The 22,262-nt window shown below is 42.9% G+C and overlaps 2 protein-coding genes across 6 annotated transcripts; one reads left to right on the top strand and one right to left on the bottom strand.

The window, feature by feature from the left end:
- Positions 1-2,742: 2,742 nt before the first annotated feature.
- Positions 2,743-13,895, bottom strand: LOC111612010. The gene is made up of 5 exons (XM_023351651.1): positions 12,504-13,895; positions 10,331-10,401; positions 8,560-9,109; positions 5,166-5,341; positions 2,743-2,864 (listed from the first exon to the last, which is right to left on the bottom strand). The coding sequence occupies exons 1-5, from the start codon at positions 12,698-12,700 to the stop codon at positions 2,743-2,745; spliced, it is 1,116 nt and encodes a 371-aa protein (XP_023207419.1). The 5' UTR covers positions 12,701-13,895.
- A 1,375-nt stretch (positions 13,896-15,270) lies between these two features.
- ilkap (ILK associated serine/threonine phosphatase) lies at positions 15,271-21,904 on the top strand. Of its 5 annotated transcripts, none has more exons than XM_023350728.1 (10): positions 15,271-15,563; positions 16,738-16,839; positions 16,966-17,083; positions 17,183-17,289; positions 17,357-17,450; positions 17,528-17,615; positions 17,691-17,821; positions 18,721-18,840; positions 21,488-21,569; positions 21,662-21,904. In XM_023350728.1, exons 1-10 carry the CDS (start codon positions 15,521-15,523, stop codon positions 21,800-21,802), a joined length of 1,026 nt encoding a protein of 341 aa, XP_023206496.1. In that variant the 5' UTR covers positions 15,271-15,520; the 3' UTR covers positions 21,803-21,904. The 5 variants fall into 5 exon arrangements, with proteins under 5 accessions (XP_023206496.1, XP_014327691.1, XP_023206499.1 ...); XM_014472205.2 differs by having other exon boundaries at positions 21,659-21,904; XM_023350731.1 differs by lacking the exon at positions 15,271-15,563 and having other exon boundaries at positions 16,737-16,826; positions 21,659-21,904.
- The last annotated feature ends 358 nt before the right edge of the window (positions 21,905-22,262 follow it).

The raw sequence follows: 22,262 nt of genomic DNA, 5'->3' as shown, positions 1-22,262 counted from the left end.
ACACATCAAGGGAAACATCATGTTTACGTCCAACTGCTTTTCTACAAGGAGAGTAGAGTTTCTGGTATTATTGGGATGTAAATTCATCTTAGCTTCATTTATTTTACCTCAGCTCATGCTAATTTATCTGACCGTATATTGGTTTATGTTATTTTATTAGCGCAGGCTTTGTTTATCTTAATTTCTCTTTTTTAAGCACCTATTTAAGATTAGCTCAGTTGGATTTGTTGTAGTTTACCTCAGTTTAGTTGACCTTATTTTAACATTTACAGATTTGAGTTAAATGTTGGTTTTGTTATATTTTTGTGATTTCTTGCACGGGAACAAACTCAAACATCAGAATCTTGTCACAGTTTCCGCTCTGACTGAGCTTAGCTTGATTCTCATCTCCCTTCAGTGCTCTGTCTGATTATTCTCCCATTGAGTTTGATTTGTCCGGTTGAATTTCAACTGGGATAATCAGCAGACAGAAAGAGGATTCATGAAACATTGATGTTGTTGTTTTATCTTTGTAGTCTGCCTGCAGTTTTGGCGACGGCAGCAGAGGAAGTGAACGAAGCCGTTCAGTCCGTGTTGGTCACACTTCCAAATATGGAAGAATTAAAGTCGGAGCAAGAGGAATGTTTAAGAAATTTTGTGCCTGATAGAAATGTCATGGCTCTACTCTCCATGGATTTGTGTAAAATACACGCAATTTCCGGTAAGCTTCATCAAGCTAACGCTAGCAAACGTTAGCTATTAGGTAAAATCGGATCCAATCATTTAAAGCTTCAGCAGAAGCCTCCAGAAAGAAATCACTTCTCAAGAGCCGAGGGTTCAGACAGACGAAGCGAAGCGAAGAACTAGCAGCTGGTTTTTAACCAGGCGTGGTTCAGCTGAGACGCCTGATGTCTTGGTGAGTCCTTTGATTGGAAGGTGTCCAGAAAGTATCACTCAAACTGGTTCCGTCAGATGGGGAAAAGCATCAGCTCCACACTGAACTTAGAGTCTTAAGTCTGGTTAAAAACACCAATCATGGAGTGCTGTGGTGGCACAGGGGCAAAGCACAACCCATGTATTGAGGCCTTAGTCCTCGTGCCGGTGGTCGCAGGTTCGATTCCCGGCCTGGCAACGTTTGCCGCATGTCTTCCCCCTCTCTCATAACCCTCTTTCCTGTCAAACTACTTTCAAATAAAGGCCACTAAAAAAGAGCTTTTTAAAAAAAACACCAATCATCTGAATACCAGAGGAACACGTCATACATCAGGGAGCCCGCTGTTTGGCAAACACTGTTAACAAACATGAACAGGGATCACAGAAGCACACAGGCCGTCCACCATCTTGCTACTAAGCTCTTCTTCAACAAAACACCCACTGTGGTTGGTTCGGTTGTTCGTCACACTGAAGAATACCACAGCGACCGACTGGAACCGGACTGGACGTTCTGGAACCTCGCTCTTCCAGTGGAAACGCACGACATCAATTCAAAACCACATCCAGGAACCAAAACAGGCTCCAAACCACTTTGCTGGAAAGTCCTATCAGTAGCCTTCAAGGAATCGCCGTCCAGAAAACCAGAGCAGTGAATCTATTTTGTGTTTGTTTTGTCATCGAGTTATTAGTCCATTAATTTAAATGTGGTGACGTGTAGAACATGCAGGACAGTGGCCAGTCAGGAACAAGACTGAAGGTCACTGCAATAAGGAACCAACATCTGGCCCCTGAACCTGGATTTCCAAACAAACTTCCAGCCTCATTGCAGAACATGATCGAACCTCCTAAACATCCTGCTGCAGTCTGGTTACTCTACAGGGCTTCCTTCACCACCAGCCCAGTTCAGTCCGCTTTAACCCGCCTCCAGTCCATTTGTCTAGAAAGTCTGGTCTGGTTGGTGAGGTGTGCTAGTCGACCTTTGACCTCTGGTCCTCCAAACCTCTGTCTGGGTTTGGCTGAAGTGAACTCTGGTTGGTTTGAATGTGAACCCCAAGCGGACCAGAGACCGCTCCAAAAGCAGAAAGTGGACTACAGCGCAGGGCATTCTGGGTAGATACAACCAAAGCTAAGGTGTTAGCCTACCACTGGCAGTAGAAATGTCTCCTTTAGCCAAAGACTAAAGAGAAATCCTCCAACACTAAAATCTGACGCCTCCATCTTGTTTCCATCTGGTGAAACAGGAAGTTGCTCTCAGGGTCTTCAGAGGTTTTTGTGTCGTTTCCTTCGGTGGTTCTTGGTGCAGCACCCCCACAGGCCAGGAGGGGAACAGGTTGGTTTGACTCAGAACCACAGCAGCTGGAGGTGGAGCAGATGATGAAGTTCTGGTTCCAGTAGAACCGGGTCGAACGGACCGTCAGGGGGATAAACAAGCTAAATGTCAACCCTAAATCTTTTCACCGTGATAAATGACAGGAGCTTAGAGAATTTTATGTACTTCAACACATTTACATTCTGTTTTTGAAAGTGCAGTACCTGATTCCTTGGATCAGAATGAACAGTAAAGGACCAGCTGAGGATGTATTATTGGAGCTAAAATAATAATAATTAATAATAATAATAATAATAATAATAAGGCTCTCAGTGGGTCAACTTTCTCCCACTGGTGGTGTTTGTAGTGTTTCTGCCTCACTGATCCTGGCTTTACATCAACCCTTATTCAGTCAGGACATGAGATCATAGACAAACACATGCAGAAACAACCAGGCTCTATTCAGCCAAACACTGTGGTCCTCTGCCCTACTGGGGCCCTACTGGGGCTCTACTGGGGCCCTACTGGGGCTCTACTGGGGCCCACCAGAATGGTGTCAGTCTCACCGGTTGATCCCTGCTGTCAGGCCTTTGCTTGTTGGAGTCCATCCATTTTCCAGTGCCTTCACTGGACGTTGGCTCTGCTGGTGGGAGGCCAGCAAGCGAACGCAGAGAGCCTTAAACGGGCAACTTTTTCCTGCTCCGTTTGAAGCATCATGATGTTATTAAGAATATACAGTGGAAACCATGGATACAGAAGGAAAGAGCTCAGGTTGTTCTAATGTGGGGATCATTGTTGTAATCAGCAGGCAGAAAGGTACCTACAGTAAAAACCACTCAGTCGTTTCTCCTCCTGATGGTCCGGTCGACCCGGTTCTACTGGACCCAGAACTCCATCATCTGCTCCACCTCCAGCTGCTGCGGTTCTGAGTCAAACCAACCTGTTCCCCTCCTGGCCTGTGGGGGCGCTGCACCAAGAACCACTGAAGGGAATGACACAAAAACCTCTGAAGACATTGAGAGCAACTTCCACTGAACCCAGACCGAGGTTGGGAGGACCAGAGGTCAGAGGTCGATTAATGTTCACACCTCACCAACCAAAGCGGACTTTGACTAGACAAATGGACCGGAGTCAAGTTAACGTGGACTGAACAGAGTTGGTGTTTTTTGCAGTCTTTGTGTTTGGACTTGATAAAAACATTTGCTGATGGAAACACAAAGATCCCAACAACAAAGATGGTGAAAGTTGGATCTCTTGGCAAAACTAAAGTTACTAAAAGTTACAGCTTGGCTTATGTACAACAGAAAACCATCATGTTAATTTTTTTTTGTTTTTGCACCAATGTCCTTCACACGTGAATGAAACATTTAGACCTTTAGTTGATCCCGATGAAGAACAGTCTGAGGTATTTTCTTCCAACAGCTGAACAATAACAGGAACTGTTTACTGATCTAATCGCAGCGATCAGGCCTGAACCGTGTGACTGATTTAACACCCAGCTTATCGGAGGTTTACAGCGAACACCAGGCCGCCGGCTCCATTAACACATCAGGGATGGAAAACATTCCAGCAGCAGCCTGCGCTGTTTCACTTTATCTCCCAGAACCAACTTATCAGCCACAAAATGATCCACGTTCTGTGGTATGCTGCATATATGACCCTGTTCATTTACTTAAACAACAACCAACCGACTGTCTGCAAGACAGGAAGGAGAAACACACTGAGCTCCAACATTTATAGGAAAACATCAGGCTGGATGCTGTTAAAAATATAGGAAAATATCAAACAGGGCAATCTGAGGGAAAATAATCATTTCTAGAATGCATGCATGCATCAAACTAATTTGATATAATTTTCTATTTTAAATTGAATTGTTTAATATTTAACTCCTTAAAGAAGGTAAGCTCCTAAGAAACCTCAGGCTAATGTGGCGCTAATGCTAAGCAAAAATGACATTTATTGCCATGTACTTTATATCAGCCATAAAACATTTAAATGAATAGTTTTACAATTAATTTCACAGAATAATGTGTTTTAAATCAATCTGTTTTAATATTTACTTTTTAAAGTTTAACTCCTAAGAAAACCCAAGCTAATGTAGCGCTAATGGGTAATGCTAAGCCAGCTAATATAAAAAAAGCTATTTATTTTCACAAACTTATTTCATATCAATAGGTGCCTTCATGTTTATTCCAAAATTCTGACAGAACCATCTGAAGCCGAGACTCACTGGACCAGGAAACGTTTTCCTGTTAGCCTGTGCGAGCTGTTGCCCCGGGTTACAGCCCTGGCAGCCATCATGGTCTGCTGCTGCTGTAGCTCATCTGCTTCAGAGCTCCGGCTGTTTGGCCGTCAGAGCTGCTGTTCTGCATCGTCTGGTGGTAACGGGTGCTGCAACTGCGACGCCACTAATTTACAGCTTTTTCAAATGTTTTGATTTAACGGTTTAAAGGACGTTTCCTCAGCTTTAGCTACATTTAGCTTATGAAAAACCAACAACATGTTTGTTTAGGATGTACGCTGCCTCACAAACGTCACACAGAACGTTTTGACACAAAAGAGCATTTTTAATTGTTTTTCCACAATTTTGTTTTTCATAAAGAGCAAAAGTCTAATAATTATAATAAAAACGTTTTTTAAAAACTCAAAGGTCACCTGAGACTTATAGTCAAGTGCGTTTTATACGTGTAATTTTTTATTTTATTTTTAAAGTCAGTGCATTACACTAGATATCTGAGCCTTTCCCCTCTGACCTCTGACCTCCACAAACACTTCCTCCTTCTTAGACCAGTGAGTAAATTAGTTCCTGTTATACGACTGGCTGATTTATTACTTATCTTAACAATCAGGGTCTTAACAATCTAACTTATAAAAAGGAAACTGACGTGTGGAAGGAAAATTAATGATCATTTCAAAGCAGGAAACAGAAACGTGACAAACTGACCTTTAGGAGCAGCGAGGTGGGAGTCGAACCGACCTCTCTGGTTCTGGAAGGCCCTCAGAGTCTGTAGCTTCCTCTTCTCTCTTGTTATGTGCTTCATCAGCAGGGCGGCCATGTTGCCTCCTCTTCCTCCTTGTGATAAAGAGTTTCTCAGCAGAACGGACTGGGCCTCCCTCAGACTGACAGAAACAGAAATATTTCCATCACAAACAGGAAGGTGTTTACTTTAAAATCCAGCTTAAAAAATTTAACTATTATCAAAATGTTCCGTATTTTACGTCTCTATAGGTTCATGGCGCAGTGAATATTTCAAACTTTTTTTTGCTTACAGAAACTAAAAATACAAAAATCAGGATCTCAGAAAATCAGAACGTTCTGAAAAGTTAGAGTATTCAAAGAACGTTGAGTGGAAGGAAAAAGTGTGCACCATCAACAGGGATAGCAGCAACTTGGAGAGGATTGTTGGGAAAATTCATTCAATAATCTGTTGGAGCTACAAACATTTTATAACAAGCATTTTTGGTACCTTTTTTATTTTATCTAATGAATAATACACTAAACAATTTCAACTTTATTAACATTTTTGTAGAAAATGGATCATAGATGAGAAACATAAAGAAACCCCAAAGTTTCTACATTTTCTGTGTTGTTTCCTTATTTGGTTTTGAGGAAAATGTTTGTGGTTCCAGTTACGGTAAAATGAAGATGAATGCAAAAACTTTGTTAATACGTGTTAATAAATCTACTTCTATATCTGCTTAATATCTTCTATTAAGCAGATATTATTTATCTGTAAAACATGCTGCCATGAAAACGTGTCCAGCTGCATCAACAGACCAGAAACTAAACTCCAGTTAGAGCAGCGCAGCTTCAACGTGTGTTTACTCAGGTTAGTAAAAAAGTATTTGGTAAAAAGTACTGAGTAACTGATCAAATTATCAGTCATTTAATATTGAAAAATCACATCATAAGACGGACCAAAATATAAAGTTAAGTTTAAATTTTGAATTGAGTTTCATTCAATAAAAACTTATAAAGCTTTAATAAAACCTGCAGGTGAGTCTGTGTGTCTGTCTGGTGATTTTTGGTTAAAACACGTTTTTCATTCAGAAAATCCAGAAATTTTATTCAAAAGTAGAAATACTTTATAAAGTTACTCAAGTAAAAAATACAGAACAGTATAAATACTCCTAAAAGTATTTTGTTTTTTTTTAAAGTTACTCAGGTAAATGTAACTAGTTATTACCAAACTGCAACAGACCAATGCTTACAGAACAGATCTGCTCCATTTTAGATTTGAGGGCCTCCCAAGATCCTTCAGAGGGTCACAAATGGTCCCCGGCCCGCACTTTGGACTCCTCTGATCTAGATCCACCACACTCAGACGAAACCTTTTCTCCGTATTCAGGCTTTCTGCGCTGTACTGCGCCAGGGAGCTCAGCGCCGGAGCCGATACCGGACTGAAAGCCTGATCTCGGTTCCAGTCCCTGGTGTGTCCGGATGCTGCAGCTGCTGGTTTTTAGCAGCACAGCGAAGCGGACAGGGCAGATAAAACTGCCAGGGAATGGGAATCTGCAGGGGTCACAGTGCAGAGATCTGAACATCGTGTTCCAGCCACAAACTGTCTCAGCGGCTTTAAATCAGCCCCCAACAAAAACCAACAGGCCAAACCTCAGGAAGCCTCTGGGGTCCTCCATGTTAGCGCCGTGTTGCTTAGATAAGAAAATGCTGCTTGGAGCAACTGGAAATGAAAAGACGAACATCGTTACAAAGCAGCTGCGCGGCCAAACCGAACTCAAATAACGGCTCCAAAATAAATGTAGATAAAAGAGCAATTATTAAAACAACTAGGAAGAATAAGATGATGTTGTGATGCAGTCTCTCTTTTAAAACAGGCTAGGATGCTGATAGGCCAGGGGTGGGCAGTCCTGGTCCTGGAGGTCCGGTGTCCTGCAACTCTTAAACGTCTCCCTGGTTCAGCACATTTAAATCCAACAGCTGAATCTCCTCCTCAGTGCAGTCAGGTTCTCCAGAGTCCTGCTAACAACCTCATTATTTGACTCAGGTGTGTTGAAGTGGAGATGCATCTAAAAGCTGCAGGAGACCTTTAGGCCCTCCAGGCCTGGAGTTGCCCACCCCTGTGATAGGCTAATGCTAGGCTAACGTAAGTTAAACCAAGCTAAGCTAAAATAAGGGAAGGAAAATGTGAACTAAACTAAGTAAAAATAAACTAAACTGAGCTAAACTAAGCTTAGCTAATGTAGAATTAGCCAAGTTAAGAGATAATTCAATATAATTTAGCTTGTCTAAATTAAGCCATGATAACCCAAACTTAGCCAAGATCAAATGAGCTTAGATCATCACAGTTTAGTTATAGTTTAGCTTAAACTTAGGCATCATAAACTAACGGGCCAAGTTGTTGATCATTTCCAGGAAAACAGGTTTTCAGCCAACAGCTCTCTTCCAATCCCTCTGCTGGAGTTAAAATCCTTATTTTTATCTTTAAGGCTGAGTTTGGTGTTTTTCAGGGATTTACCAAAGAAACTGGAACAAGCAGAGATGAACCTGAAACTCTTTTGTGAAGTTTTCCGTGTTGAAGCAGCAAAAAATTGATGTGAATGATTCATAGCCATGAAATAGGTTCATTCATCTGAAAATGGGAAGGTTCCGGACTGAAATGGAACAGTCAAAGTCCCAGGAAATCCTCAGAATAACTTTAATAAACCCTGAATTACTTGCAAACATTTCAAACGAACATGTTTTTATCCACAGTTGGTACGTTTAAAGATGGATTCACTCAGAATCTCCCACAGGCGTCATGACCCAGGCTCTGACCTCTGACCTTCACCTCTGACCGCTCAGTCAGAGCATTGAAGTTTGGTTTATTCATCTACATTTCGGACTCTGCGGCAGAGAAATCCCAGTCAGCTGGTTTACTTCTTTACAGACAAACAATCGGGTCTTTGTTCTCTTCTGCTTGAAGAAAACTCAAAGTAGACGTTTCAGTAGAAACCAGGACTACTGTCCTTGGTCCTTTTGGACTCTTTGGATCTATAGCCGGAAACTGCTGATGCAGCTGTCCGTTTCAGGGCTGAGTGGAAAAAAACGAGGTTTACTGCATAGAACAGGTGACAGTCTCCACCTGCTGGCTGAACAGAAAACTTGATGATGTGAGATGTACTGAGAAACAGACGAGGAAAGGAGTAGAGAGGAAACAGTGGGAGGACAGAAGAACGTGACAAGATTGTGAGTGGAGAAAGCCAAAGGTTTGAAAGGTAGGAAGGCACTGCAAGTGAACGGCTCAAGATAAAAGATGATGAGAGAGTTGAGGAGATCGCACAACGTTTTGTGACTAGGTGTGAGGAGACGTCAGAGGACACAAGGGATTGACTTTTACCTCGGGATCTGCCTCTTCACCTCCTCTGGCCTCCTCTCTGCTCCAGTCGGATCCTCGTCTTCTTTAACTTCCAGACTTGCTTCCAGCTCCAGGGACTCGGATCTCAGTGGGTTCCTGTTTTCTCTGTTAGTTTGGGGCTTGGACTCCAGGACATGTTCTGAATCTGAGCTTTGCCTCTCTGGATCTGGATCTGCCCTCATCAGACCTGTGCTTCCGGGAGACGATCGGTTCAGAAACCTTAGGGTAACATCTCCTGGATCCCCCTTCACGCCTTCAGCTTGACCTGCTAGACATCCAGACTTCAGAGGACCAGAGTCGTTACTGTTTAATGGCTTCTGAAACGAACCTGGAGGTTCAGGTTTCCGACTGGACCCGATTGGTCCAGCTGCTGTGGTTGTGGAGGCAGGATGGCTGGATGTCTCTGGAGGCCTTCCCACAGGAAGAGGAACTTTGGAAAATTGGCAGCGGACGCCATAGAAACCTTTCCCGCACAGACAGTTGTTGGGAAGTCCACACGATGATCCGTTACGGCAGGAAGGAAAACATCTGGCTGAGGGAAAAGAGGACAGTTATAATCCACACTCCTGCAAATGTCAAGCACGGTGGTGGAAGGATGATGGTTTGGGAATGTTTTGCTACATAGGGATATTTTGTGGATAAGCCAAGCAATGGAAAAATATGTTGGGACATTATATCATGACACTTGGTTATTGGAAATGAAATATGATTATGCTAAGAATCACAGAATCTCTTAACAGGGCAAGAAGGTTGGGACATGGAGTCAGTAAGGCAGAGGTGGGAATCCACAGACTAGAGGCTGGAAAACATGAGGTCCAATTCAGGTCTGAGTAGCTAGACCCAAAGAAAGAAGAGACCCTAAGAAAGGGAGCATGTCGAGTACCTCCTGGTGGGTCAGGGAGCCAGGCTAGAGGCGGCGACCAACAGCCTTCAGGGGAAACGTTTTCACCAGGCAGAAAGCAGGTGAACTTTGCCTGTTCACCTCCAGGGAAACGAGCAGAGTAGGAGGATAGAAGCAGAAATGTCAATAATCTGAAAGGACTAAACGCCTCAACATACTTCACTTGGTGTAGTACTTGGTAGCAAGTACTTCACTAGAGGAAGAGTCAAAGCAGACTGCTAGTGTCCCACAGTAAACTACTCGGCGGAAAAAAGTCTTGACATCAAACTGTATACAACCAAGATAGGCTGATGGTCGCCGTGACTGCGGCTCTCTGACTGATGTGTCATGGCGGCCCTGGGTGGGCGCCTAGCCCAACTAGCTACTTGAACCTGATAACTATCAATTAGGATTACGGGAAATGAAGGAATTTATCCCCCGGCTCAGAGTAGACCGGAGTGTGAGGGAGTCTGCATGCGGCACTCCTCGCAGGTCCGCTGGACACGTCCGAGCAAAGTACTCGGTGTCACACAGTAAACTGTTCGGCGGCACGCAGTGTCCGTCGAGCTGTTCTGTAGATAAGTTAGAGTTGGCGTCATCTTGTGGTCACAAATGAGTCAAATTTCGAAGAGCCTCTGATGGAAGCGATTATAAATAACTTGTTTGATATGTGAGTCAGGGAACATATTGGCTCTAACCTGGTCTGGGTAGATTTATGATCTGTCTGTAAAAAGATCATGTTGGAAAATTTGACACCTTAAAACCTGCAGGAAGACTAGGAGAAAATAACACCTGAACGTCTTCATGGCGAAAATTAAACGAACATCTGAACTTAAAATGAAATAAATCCCAAAGTAGAAAGTAAATGCTTACGCTTGGTGCACCTCCTGGTTTTAGGGGACACAGTCCAGCCGAGACAACATCGCCCTCCACAAACACGAGGTCTGCGGAGAAAAGGGTCATTTATGGTCCTAAAAACACTTCATTTATCAGGAGTTGGTCTGTTATTGAATAATGCCTCGACTTTCAGGTCCATGTCAGAAACATAAACCTTTCTGTTTGTCTGCAGACTGTTGGACATTCAGCTGGTAGACAAACAGTCACAATAACCACATCCAGCCCGGATGCTTCCCTCCGTGTCCTAACAGCGCCCCCTGTTGGCTGAGGAGCCAACCGAGCTTCAGCTTCATGAATGATGGATCACAACCCAACTACAGTAAGGGACACTGAAGGGTTTGCTCTCCATCCATCCATCCGTCTGTTCATCCATCCATCCATTCGTCCATCCATCCGTCTGTTCATCCATCCATCTGTTCATCCGTCCATCCATCCATCCGTCTGTTCATCCATCCATCCATTCGTCCATCCATCTGTCTGTTCATCCATCCATCTGTCCATCATCCATCCATCCTGTGTTGTTCTTCAGATCCTCTCATGGGTTCTGCTGGTTCTGGCTCAGAGGTTCTGGTTTCGGTTCAGTCCCTGAATGCGTGGCGTCCATGTTGTTGTTTCGGGTTCAGGTTGTTGTTTCGGTGAGTTTGGATCTGGCCTCAGCAGAGGATTTAGTCATTACTCACAGCGTACTGGTCGTATTGAAGCGGAGGAGGCCCGCTGACTGGATCCGAACTGGACCCAGTGACCGCAGAACCACAGACAGTTTCACCTTCAGACTCCAAGCTCTGCGGTTCTGTCGGTTCTCTTCCGGATGACGGGCCTGGAAGGCGTTTTCTGCTCGTGGTTCATGAAGGAGCCGAGTGCCTGATGTCTGTTTGTGCCCTGCGGCTCAGAGAGTCTGAATGTTGGGAAGCAGGAGCTGCTCTGCTCTCTGAACACTAAAGGAGGAAATGTTTGAAGCTCAGCAGGAAGCAGCTGCTGCCTCCCTGGTTCCAGCACAGCTTTACCTCTGGTCCTTCAGGCTGATGTGTCTCGGTTTAGTTTCTGCTGCCTGGAGTTCTCATTCAAACCTGAACTCAACTAAAAAATAACAAAATAACTCAAAAATATTTATAGTTTTAAAATAACCAACAGATGACTAGATCTGCTTGTTGAGCCTTTTGCAGGAAGCAAAGCCATAGTAGTGAGAAGTAAATAAATAAAAAGCAGAATGATGTTTTTTTCTTTTGTTTTTCTCTCACCTGCTCTGCGTTCTGATTGGTTATGATGCTGCCATCACCTGACCGCTCTCACTCTCCTGATGTTAACGTTTCACTTTTCATATCACTTCTTCTGTTTCTGTCTCTGCTCCGTTTTCTCAAACCTTCAGATGGCCGCTGGTTCTGGTTCTGAACCCAGTTCTACTGAAGGTTTCTTCGTGTTAAGGGGACGTTTTCCTCTCTACTGTCGCTGCATGCATCGGTCTGTCGGATCGCTGTAAAGTGGTCAGTCTCCTGTCGCTGCAGCTGCGTTTGGAGCCTCAGACATCATGAAATGTGTTAAAAAGATGAAACAGTTTAAATCGTCGCCTGCTCCGTCAGCTGACCGGGTTTAAAACTCACAGGCTGTGTTGACTCTGAATCTGTCGCTCGACAGAAACAGTTTCAACACATTCCTGATGTTTCTGAAAGAAGCTGAAAGCAGAAAGTATTCAGGATGCAGCAGGTGTGATCATTAAGCTGCAGCAAAACAAAACGCTTGAGCCATCCGCACTCTTCAGCTGTGAGTCTCAGATACAAAACAGAAGAACTGTAAAACTCTTCTGTGTATAATTCATGTTGCATTTTATGGATACAGGAAACATGTATAACATAAACACTAAACATGATAAATAATTCATCTCCTGTGTTTAAAACACAAACATTTAACAAAAAACGCAAAGAAATCACTGATAATCAGCTCAGACATTAAAATGATTAATTGAAAATATTAAAAAATAAAACAGATTAAAAGCGTTCAGAGAATAATTTGCTGTCAGTCAGATGATGTCTTATATTTAAAGACATAAAGAAAAGTTAAAGATTAACATTAACATTTAACCAGCACTAAGTTTTATTTTAGTGAGTTTCTGTGAATTCAAGTTCCGGCCCGCGGTGTTCCTCCTGCTGCTCACCCGCTCAGAGCTGCTCTCCTCCGGGCTCCACCTGCCGGTGCTCCGGTGCTCTGGCTCCGGAACCAGGTCCGGACTCCCCCCGGGTCGGTCTGCAGCTGTTCGCCGGGTCGCACGCCTCCGTCCTCCGGCTGAGGAGGCTGCGACGCGGCGCTCCGGAGCATCCAGCCGGTCCACAGACACAGGAGCCCCAGCCGCATGATGAGAGCCCGCAGACTGTGCTGAGCGCGGAGCCCGGCCTCATTCACCTCCGGGTGATGCGTTCAGGGTCACCGCTGCGGTGGGAAAGTCTCCACAGACCGGGCACCGTTCCAGGGCCGGAGGAAACTGAACCAGGGACCAGGGCCGGACCAAGCCTTTTCGGGGTCCCCCATACCAACATGTCAGCACCAGATTCTTTATCATTTCTAGCTACTATCATAGCTAATGCTATTAGCATCATTTCTAATTAGCTTACATCATGCTGGTGTTTTGGTTGTTGATTTTCACTTTAAAGGAATGAAAACCTAGAAATAAATAATTTAGGTCTTGAAATGCAGAGTAAATAAAGTGTGCCCTTTTATTTTAATTATTTGAAAGTAGACACTAAATTTACGGAAAACAAGTTGACAAGTTTGATTTCTGATATTTCCCCAAGAGTGGCAGCAGGAAGAGATTAATGTGTCACCACTATAAAAATAATATAGAAAATCAGATCCATGTGTAACATGGATCTGATAAACGAGTCTGAGGAAACAGCAATCCGGAGTCGAGACGCCAGTGATGCTGCGGTGAAATGCAGTGATGCTGCGGTGAAATGCAGTGATGCTGCGGTGAAATGCAGTGATGCTGCGGTGAAATGCAGTGATGCTGCGGTGAAATGCAGTGATGCTGCGGTGAAATGCAGTGATGCTGCATGTTAGTATTTAGCGAACTGGAGATCGAATTCTCCGTTTTTTGCTCAGAGCTTCTGATGTTGAAACTTCAGAACAGCCTGCAGAGATCATCATCATCATCATCATCATGGCTGAAGGATTCCTGTTTAACTCTCAATAGAAAGAAAACAAAGTGTATTTGCTTTTCAATCAAGGAAACATCATTACAGTCCTTGAATATCCACATCAATGGAGACCCTATTGATCAAGTATCACAAGAAAAATATTTAGGAATAATTCTGGATGCTCAGTTAAATTTTAGGAGCCATGTTGATAAAATCAGCAAAACTGTTAGATCAAATATAAACTGTTTTAAAATGATTAGAAATTGTTTAACACGTCACTGTGCAGAGATGTTTTTGAACTCAATAATTCTCACATTTTCCCTTTGGAGCCGCTGTCTGCTTATAATCAGGCTTTGAAGGTTTTATACCAAAAGCCAATCAGATTCCATCATCGTCACATTTTGGCTAAATTTGGCAGTTTGGACTTTCCTGATTGATTTTGAAGTGTTTAAATGGATATGCACCTACACCATTAAACAGTTGCATACAGAGACTGCAGGGCAACAGCAGATCTACTAGAGCAGCTTCAGATGGAGATTATAACTTTCTCTTTCTAAGAACCACTTTTCCTCAAAGTCTGTCTGAGAGAATCTGCAGTTTTTAACTCACTTCCTGTAGATTTAAAGTCTGTAACCAGTTTTACTACATTCAGGAAACAGAACTGAACCCATTTTTAATGTTTCATGTTTTACTGTTTGTTTGTAGATGTGGTCAACATTATGCTGTGCTATTTTAAATGATTATTATTTTCACTTTTAGAGGTACTTTTTAAAAGCCCATCTAGGGACAAGTGCTGTGAATTAGCTGTTGCTATGGCACTATGACGCAAACATGGACTGCTGTTTTATTCAGTTTGTTTATGTCCATGTGTGTCTGTCCCTACAAAATAAACTAAACAAAAAAAAGTAACTTGAAATCATTGATTTGCAGTGTGATGTGGAATTGAAGGACAAATGTGCATCAGTTGGCTTGGACACAGTTTACAAGTGTCTCCAACCAGGACATCCTAAATTGGCAGCACTGGCTGCAAAATGTCCGTGTTTGGGGCCACCTGCCTTTGTGAGCAAATTTTCTCACTAATGAAGAGATTAATGTGTCACCACTATAAAAATAATATAGAAAATGATTTCCATGTGTAACAGCATTTAGTCTGCAATATTCAATGCCATTTATATGTCTTTTATTTTGAAAGATACTAATATTATTTTGTGGATTTTTATTCTGAAAAAAACGAATGTGATTAATTTGAATTACAAAATGTTTCTTTTACTCAAACTATATGCTTTTATTTTGAGCTTTGTATTGTGAACATTTTTATGCTACGGTAAAATATGTAAGTATTTATTTGCAGAGTAATAAAGGAAACAGTCATAAATGTGTGCTTTTATTTTTGAAAGAAATTGCTATACATATGGGATGTTTTATTTTTAATTATTTTATTAAATGTTAGCTTTTAACATTTAAAAACTACTTTAAAATGTGTGTAAATATTAGTTTGTAAAGATTTTTTTTTGAAAGAAATTATAGTAATTATAAAATACCAGCTTTTATTTTGTATGAAACTGAAAGAAACATTGAATATTTTATTGTGAAACTTTAGACTACTTTTATTTTATTTTTGAAAGATATTTATAAAGTTATAAATGTAAATGCAAGCTTTTATTCAGAAAAATATCTACCGGTAATTGGAATGTGTGTGTTCAGTATGAAAAAAACCTATCACAGATTGGAAGCTTTTATTTTGAAATAACTTCAAGAACTCAACGAACTTTTATTTTGAATGAAATGACCGGAACTTGTATTATCTTCAGCTAGCTTTATGCTAACCGTTGAATTTGGTCCGCATCCTGACTTTCTGCGGTAAAGCGGGACGAACCCGACGACCTGTTCACTATTGGACCGTCGGAACCGGTTTAAAGTATAAACGGGGTTTGGAGCCGACCTGTTTGTGGACCGGGTCAGAACACTCACACACACAGCGGAACCGAACTGAAGGTTAGTTAGCCTAGCCTATTAGCTGTTGGGCTATTCCAGGAGAAGAATGGACCTGTTCGACGACCTGCCAGAACCGACACAGACGTCCGGTGAGTCCATAGCGACCGGTAGCGGCAGCAGCTGAGATAAGGTACGGTTTGGTACCAGAACCAGTCCGGGTTTAGCAGCTAGAACCAGCTTCTCATTGATGCATCTGATTAAAGAAAACATCTGCAGTGGACTCAGAACCAATCAACACCTCTGGTTCTGCTGCAGAAATCTAATGATTACTGTTCATATGAACTGATCTATAACGGACCCGGAACCGAACTGAGTCCAAACCACAGCCAGTGATGGTTCTGCAGGACGGAAGTGGTAACATGACTTTAGCTTAAGAAAATCAGATAAATCACTGAAAATAAATCAGTTAGGGAGGCCGATATATCGATATCGGTCCGATAAGTAAAGCTGGGTCAATATTAACAACAGATGTTTATTTCCTTTGTGTTGCTGCTTGTGTTTCTGGAGGGAGTCGGTTGTTTGTTTGGTCATGTGACCAACAGGGAGGTCTGTAAGCATCGTGGTCACATTATTTTAATGATGCTGAAAGGTAGGAAAATATAATTAATATCGGCCATAGCAGCAATATCAATATTGGATATCGATGTCAATTAAAGTTTTCGTATCTGTGAAACCTTAAAACCCATAAACGTGAATCATCTGGGCATTTTCTTCTGTCCTTTGGAGCTAAACTGGGACCATAAAGTTTTAAAGAAATAACAAACTTTGAAACTGAGAAAAAAAGTAAACGGATAAAGATTTGAATTTAAGAAATGTCCAGTATTGTTTTGTGAAACAGAAAACAAAATATTGAAAATCTATTTTAAAGATGAAAAAAAGATTTCAAACAAAAAAACTATTTTGAGATTGAAAACAAAGATTTAATACTGAAAAAAATCATAAAAAAAAAAAAATTAAAACCTAAAAATGACTTGAAACTTAAAACATTTAGGAATAAAAAAAGATTTGAACCTGGTGGAAAATTGTAATGAAAATTTGAAACACAAAAATGAACTGAAAAACAATTTTGAAGCGAAACAAAAATGTTTGAAACAGAAAAGAAATATCCAAATTTTTCTGCAAAGAGAATCTATTCAGCTGTATAGCAGCTAATGATCATAGACCAAAATAAGCTAAGCTACATTCAGCCAGCTAATGCTATGCTAATGTTAGCTTGGTGATCTGAATGACATTCTTGTCTTTAAATGTCTTCTTTGTCTCCAGTTGCTCCTCCAGCTCAGGATGAAGAGGACAGAAGGTTCAAACGGAGGCGAGACGAGGAAGAGGAAGAGGAGGAGGACGAGATCAAGAAAGTTTGTAGAGAAGGTTTTCAGCTGTTCCACCACAATGTTTGTTTTCTTCCTTTGCTCTCATGAAGCTGTCAGCCGCTGAGTAGATGAGGCGAGGCAGCAGCCGACCCACTCCGTCCGTCCGTCTGTCTGTCCGCCGCAGGTCTGCCCCGGCTCAGAGGCTATGCGGCGGCGCGGCGCGGCGAGCGCGAAGAGATGCAGGACGCCCACGTACTGATGCCCGACATGAGCAGCTGTCTGTCCTCGCTGCCGGGACACGTGTAAGACTGCCTCGACTTCCAGTCTTCCTGACTTCCTGTTTCCTGTCCTGCTCTGGTTCAGGAGGGAATCAGTCTCTGGGTGTTTCTGTGTCTCTGCAGCTCTCGCGTCTCGTATTTCGCCGTGTTTGATGGTCATGGCGGCGCTCGAGCGTCTCGATTCGCCGCTGAAAACCTTCACCTGAACCTGGCCAAGAAGTTCCCCTCAGGTGAGTCTCACTTCCTGTCCAGATGGGATCTTCTGATGAACGCTTTTTGATGGCGTCTCTGTTCCAGGAGACGCTGAGAATCTGGACAAGCTGCTGAAGAAGTGTCTCCTGGACACATTCCGGCAGACAGACGAGGATTTCCTGAAGAAAGCCTCCAGCCAGTAAGACATCAATACGCTTGGAGCTGAAGGAGCTCAAGGGGACGCTTGCTGAGACGCCATCATGTTTCTGTGAGCAGGAAGCCGGCTTGGAAGGATGGATCCACGGCCACCTGCATCCTGGTGGTGGACGACACGGTGTACTCCGCCAACCTGGGGGACAGCAGGGTGAGCTGGGCTCGGCGCAGCGCCCCGCGGTCCTGCAGGGGGCCCCGCTGAGCAGCAGCTGCTGTGTGTCTGCAGGCGGTGCTGTGTCGAACGGAGGCGGCGGCAGACGGCCAGAGGAAGTCGGTCACTTTAGCGCTCAGCAAGGAACACAACCCGACCATCTACGAGGAACGCATGAGGATCCAGAGGGCAGGAGGCACTGTCAGGTCAGCCGGCACGCAGCAAAGGATTGTGGGAGGTTTACCTGAAGCATAGAGGTGATGGCAGCCATGGGAACAATTTTTACAGCGTTGAAAAGGAAATATTAATATCATCTATAACAATAATACTAATATTGGGGGCGTGCTGTGGTGGCGCAGCGGGTTAGCACGCCCCACGTTCGGACGTCTCGGGTTCGACTCCCGGTCCCGACGACCTTTGCCGCATGTCTTCCCCCCTCTCCTCACCCTCCTTCCTGTCTGCCTACTGTCGAAAAAATACGAGCCACTAGCGCCGCAAAAACTCTTCGGAGAAAAAGAATTAATAATAAAAATAATAATACTAATATTGAATATCAATATCAGCTCACACCTTTGTATCGGTGCATTATTAAAACCAATAAACACGCCGCATCCGGCCATTTTCTCCAACCCTGTCGGCCCAAATTCCCTACAGAACTGGGTTCTACGGAGCTACATTAGGGCCGAATGGTTTGTCAAAAATATTATAATTTGAAACTAAGAAAACATTTTGAAATAAAAGACATGGATTTGAAACTGGAAAATATTGTAATACAAAAATTATTTGAAACTGGGAAAAAAAAAGCGAAATAAGAAATTATTTTAAACTGATAAACAGAAAAAATGCAAACAAAATCAATAATAAATTGAATTGTAAAAAATTTAAACTAAAGAAATGTAAAGAAGAAATCAATTAAAACTGAAAAAATTATTTAGAAAAATAATTTGAAACTGATAAAAATTATATTGAAAAAATCAAACTGAGAAAGTGAAATAAAATTTGAATCTGAAAAAGAATTGTATTGGATTTGAAACAGAAGAATGAGGGTGTGTGTTCCAGAGACTCGTCCAGCGTAAAGCGGCGTCTGTCTGTCCGTCCCCCACAGGGACGGCCGCGTCCTGGGCGTCCTGGAAGTGTCCCGGTCCATCGGAGACGGTCAGTACAAACGCTGCGGCGTGATTTCTACGCCCGACGTGAGGAGGTGCCAGCTCACAGCCAATGACAGGCAAGAACGCAGCCGCACACGCTCCCTGCTCCAAAACACCAAGTAGAGTAAGGAGGAGATCCTAAAATCAGGACGATCCACTGAATAATAACGGTCTGAACTTCTTCCTTCTCTCTCTGCATCCATTTTTCAACTCCTTTAGGCTCAAAGTTCAGGGATTATTTGAGATGCTAATCAGCTGCGTCCAGTTGTTGCCATGGTTACTCAAATGCAGAAATCCTTTCAGCTGCTCAGTGTCCATCACAAGAAAGAATAGTTGTCCAAACTGGCAAATATTCAGCCAGGAAATGATGAACAAAAATTAATAAGAAGAAAGCAGAGCAGAGCAGCTTCAACATGCTGCCACCAGGAGGCGTTATTCTAGATTATTCTGGATTATATTCTAGTTCTCTAGACGGAGGAAAGGGAAAACACTTCAAAATCAGGTGGGAAAACTGTTTAAAGAGAAACCAGTCTAAAAACCAGGCAGTGTTTAAACTGGTCCATGTTTAAGTTTGAACAGATTATGTGATTAACCCGTTTAATCCCACCGGCAACAATTGTTGCCAGACATTTTATCTAACTTCTAGAAGCTCTAAAAGAATAGTTTTGAGTTTTGGCAGCTAATTGAAGTTTTAAAATGAAACAATAATGTGTCAACTCTAAACAATATCAATTTCATGTATCTAGTGTGAAAGGTCACATGACCAGAGCTCTTTACTTCCTGCCTGTGATGCTGGAGGTCAATGTCTGTCACAAACCTGTACAAGTCAGTAAAATACTTTAACAAATATAAAAAAAAATATTTTGTACATATGTTCTTTCAAGTGTCTTTTACTAATATATAAAGAAAATGGTATCTCTTCATCCATATTTTGATCATAAGAGAAGTGAATATGAGCGTGGCAACAATTGTTGCCGCTAGCATAACACAGAGACAGCATTATGCTGTGAGTCAATGGTTTGCCTGTTTATTCTATATGCCCTGCTGTTCCCTCACAGCTTAAATTATCAGATGTTTTAGATCTTCTAGACCTGAAGGAACCTCAAAATGATGTCTTCTACATCCCACAGTTGAATGTGGGACTGACGTTACCCTCCCAACAGGAGATCCTTTACACAAAGAATAGAATAGAATTCAACTTTATTGTCATTGCACTGTCACAAGTACAAGCAACGAGATGTAGTTTGCATCTATCCAGCTGTGCTCTATGAGACATAATATTTATTTACAGATGTACAAGACTATGTATGTATGGACTATAAGGGGTTATAGCAAGAGATATAGATATTGTGTATAAATATAAATATGGGAGCTATATGCACAGATTATACAGATTATACAGAATATATAATAATGTTAGGGAATGGATTATATATAAATAATGGCAGATAAAATGTACAGGTTGTATGTGTGTGTGAAGAAAACAGTCCGTGATGTGTGTGTGTGTGTGTGTGAGGATAGTCCATGTGTTATTGTTGTATGAGAGGATAGGGGAGTACAGTCCTTATAGTTTATGTTTTATGTCAGGAGGCGTTCAAAAGCGTGACAGCTGTGGGAAAGAAGCTGTTCCGGTGTCTGGTGGTTCTGGTCCGTAGGCTTCTGTAGCGCCTCCCAGAGGGCAGGAGGGAAAAGAGTGTGTGTGCTGGGTGAGTGGAGTCCTTTGTGATTTTCCCGGCCCTTTTCAAACACCGCTTCCTGTAGATGTCCTTGATGGCAGGGAGCGTTGCCCCAGCGATAACCTGGGCAGTTTTCACCACCCTCTGCAGCGCCTGCCGGTCGGAGACAGAGCAGTTCCCGTACCAAGCTGTAATACAGTTGGTGAGGATGCTGTCAATGGTGCAGCGGTAGAAGTTCGTGAGGATCTCTGAGGACAGGTGGTTCTTCCTCAGGGTCCTCATGAAGAAGAGGCGCTGATGCGCCTTCTTAATGAGTTCGGAGCAGCTGGTCGTCCAAGTCAGGTCCTCGGAGATGTGGACTCCCAGGAACTTAAAGGTGTCCACACGCTCCACCACTGTCCCCTTAATGTGGATGGGTGGATGTGGGTCAGCGTTCCTCCTGAAGTCCACGATAAGCTCCTTGGTCTTCTCGGTGTTCAGCTGCAGGTTGTTTTTGTCGCACCACTCAGCCAGACGGTCTACCTCCTCCCTGTAAGCGGCCTCGTCATTATCTCTGATGAGGCAAATTGGTGGGGGTCTAATGTGGGGGGGAGACAGGATCTGAGGTGTGCTAGGACCAGCCGCTCCAAGCACTTGGTAATGATGGGGGTGAGGGCTACCGGGCGGTAGTCATTGAGTCTGGTTGGGTTGGGATTCTTGGGGATTGGGACGATGGAGGTAGACTTGAAGCAGGTCGGTACCACAGCGCGGGCCAGGGACAGGTTGAAGATGTCCGTCAGCACTCCTGCCAGCTCCCCAGAGTGTGGCCTATGCACTGAATGACGACTACAAGATGACGCCACGCCTGAACTTTAGGACAGGGCCACAGTGTAGTACTTGGTCTGGTAGAACTGGGAGAATTTCCTCCCAGATTTGTTCACACTAACATTTTCGCCTGACTTTGATGAAATGACCAAATCTGTATAAATATAAACAGATTATGTGATTAATCTGTATAAATATAAACAGATTAATCTCCTCCAACATTAATAAACGTGTTTTTCTGCAGGTTCATCCTTCTGGCCTGTGACGGGTTGTTCAAAGTGTTTTCAGCCGATGAAGCCGTCAAGTTTGTTCTCAGCGTCCTCCAGGTGTGATGTCCATGTCGAAACTGTACATCCGCCTAGATGCGGCTCAGGTCTGACAGGAAGTGAGGTCACAGAGGTCCTGTGTCTTCCAGCAGGAGACGAGCGTGGAGCAGAAGGACGAGCTGACAGAGGAGGAGCTGCGCTTTGAGGCGGCGTGTCAGCAGCTGGCCAGCGAGGCGGTGAGGAGAGGCTGCGCCGACAACGTCACCGTCATCCTGGTTTCTGTCTGCCACTGAGCGCGCTCAGAACCATCATCATCATCAGCAGCAGCATCATCCTGCCGGCTTCACTCTGCATGTCTAATTTGTTTGCAAATAAAATCTTTTTTTTTTATCTTGTGTCGTTTAGATTTTCTGTGATTGACTCAGATGATGTGTTCAGGAAAAAACTGACATTTATAAAGCAGAGCTATAAATGTATATATGTGCAATTTATATATTCTACAGCTTTGAAGATGAAAAAAGAAAATTATTCTGATATTGAAAGATTTCACGTTGTTAGTTGTGATACTGCATTATGAAAATGTTAATAAAATAAAATATGGAAGGAAAATTAAATATAAAATTATAAATTCAAAGACTTTTAAGACTTCTCTAATCATTAAATCTTTTGTGATTTTCTTTTTCCAAAATGAAAATTTCAGTGAATCAGGCAAGATTATGAATGTTTATTTTCTTGGTGTTATTGGCGCTCAGT

Source organism: Xiphophorus maculatus, chromosome 18, assembly GCF_002775205.1.
Source record: "Xiphophorus maculatus strain JP 163 A chromosome 18, X_maculatus-5.0-male, whole genome shotgun sequence".
Taxonomy (NCBI): domain Eukaryota; kingdom Metazoa; phylum Chordata; class Actinopteri; order Cyprinodontiformes; family Poeciliidae; genus Xiphophorus; species Xiphophorus maculatus.
This window is presented reverse-complemented; position numbering and strand designations above follow the sequence as displayed.

What these genes read in the sequence shown, in the direction of transcription:
- LOC111612010 (XM_023351651.1), bottom strand. Translation starts at nt 12,700, where the DNA reads ATGCGGCTGGGGCTCCTGTGTCTGTGGACCGGCTGGATGCTCCGGAGC. An exon ending in AACCAGGAGGTGCACCAAGC is followed by an intron (nt 9,110 to 10,330) that starts GTAAGCATTTAC and finishes CTTTTCCCTCAG; the next exon opens with CCAGATGTTTTCCTTCCTGC. An exon ending in CCACCTCGCTGCTCCTAAAG is followed by an intron (nt 2,865 to 5,165) that starts GTCAGTTTGTCA and finishes GCCTCCCACCAG; the next exon opens with CAGAGCCAACGTCCAGTGAA.
- ilkap (XM_014472205.2), top strand. Translation starts at nt 15,521, where the DNA reads ATGGACCTGTTCGACGACCTGCCAGAACCGACACAGACGTCCG. An exon ending in CAAGAAAGTTTGTAGAGAAG is followed by an intron (nt 16,840 to 16,965) that starts GTTTTCAGCTGT and finishes TGTCCGCCGCAG; the next exon opens with GTCTGCCCCGGCTCAGAGGC. An exon ending in GGCCAAGAAGTTCCCCTCAG is followed by an intron (nt 17,290 to 17,356) that starts GTGAGTCTCACT and finishes TCTCTGTTCCAG; the next exon opens with GAGACGCTGAGAATCTGGAC.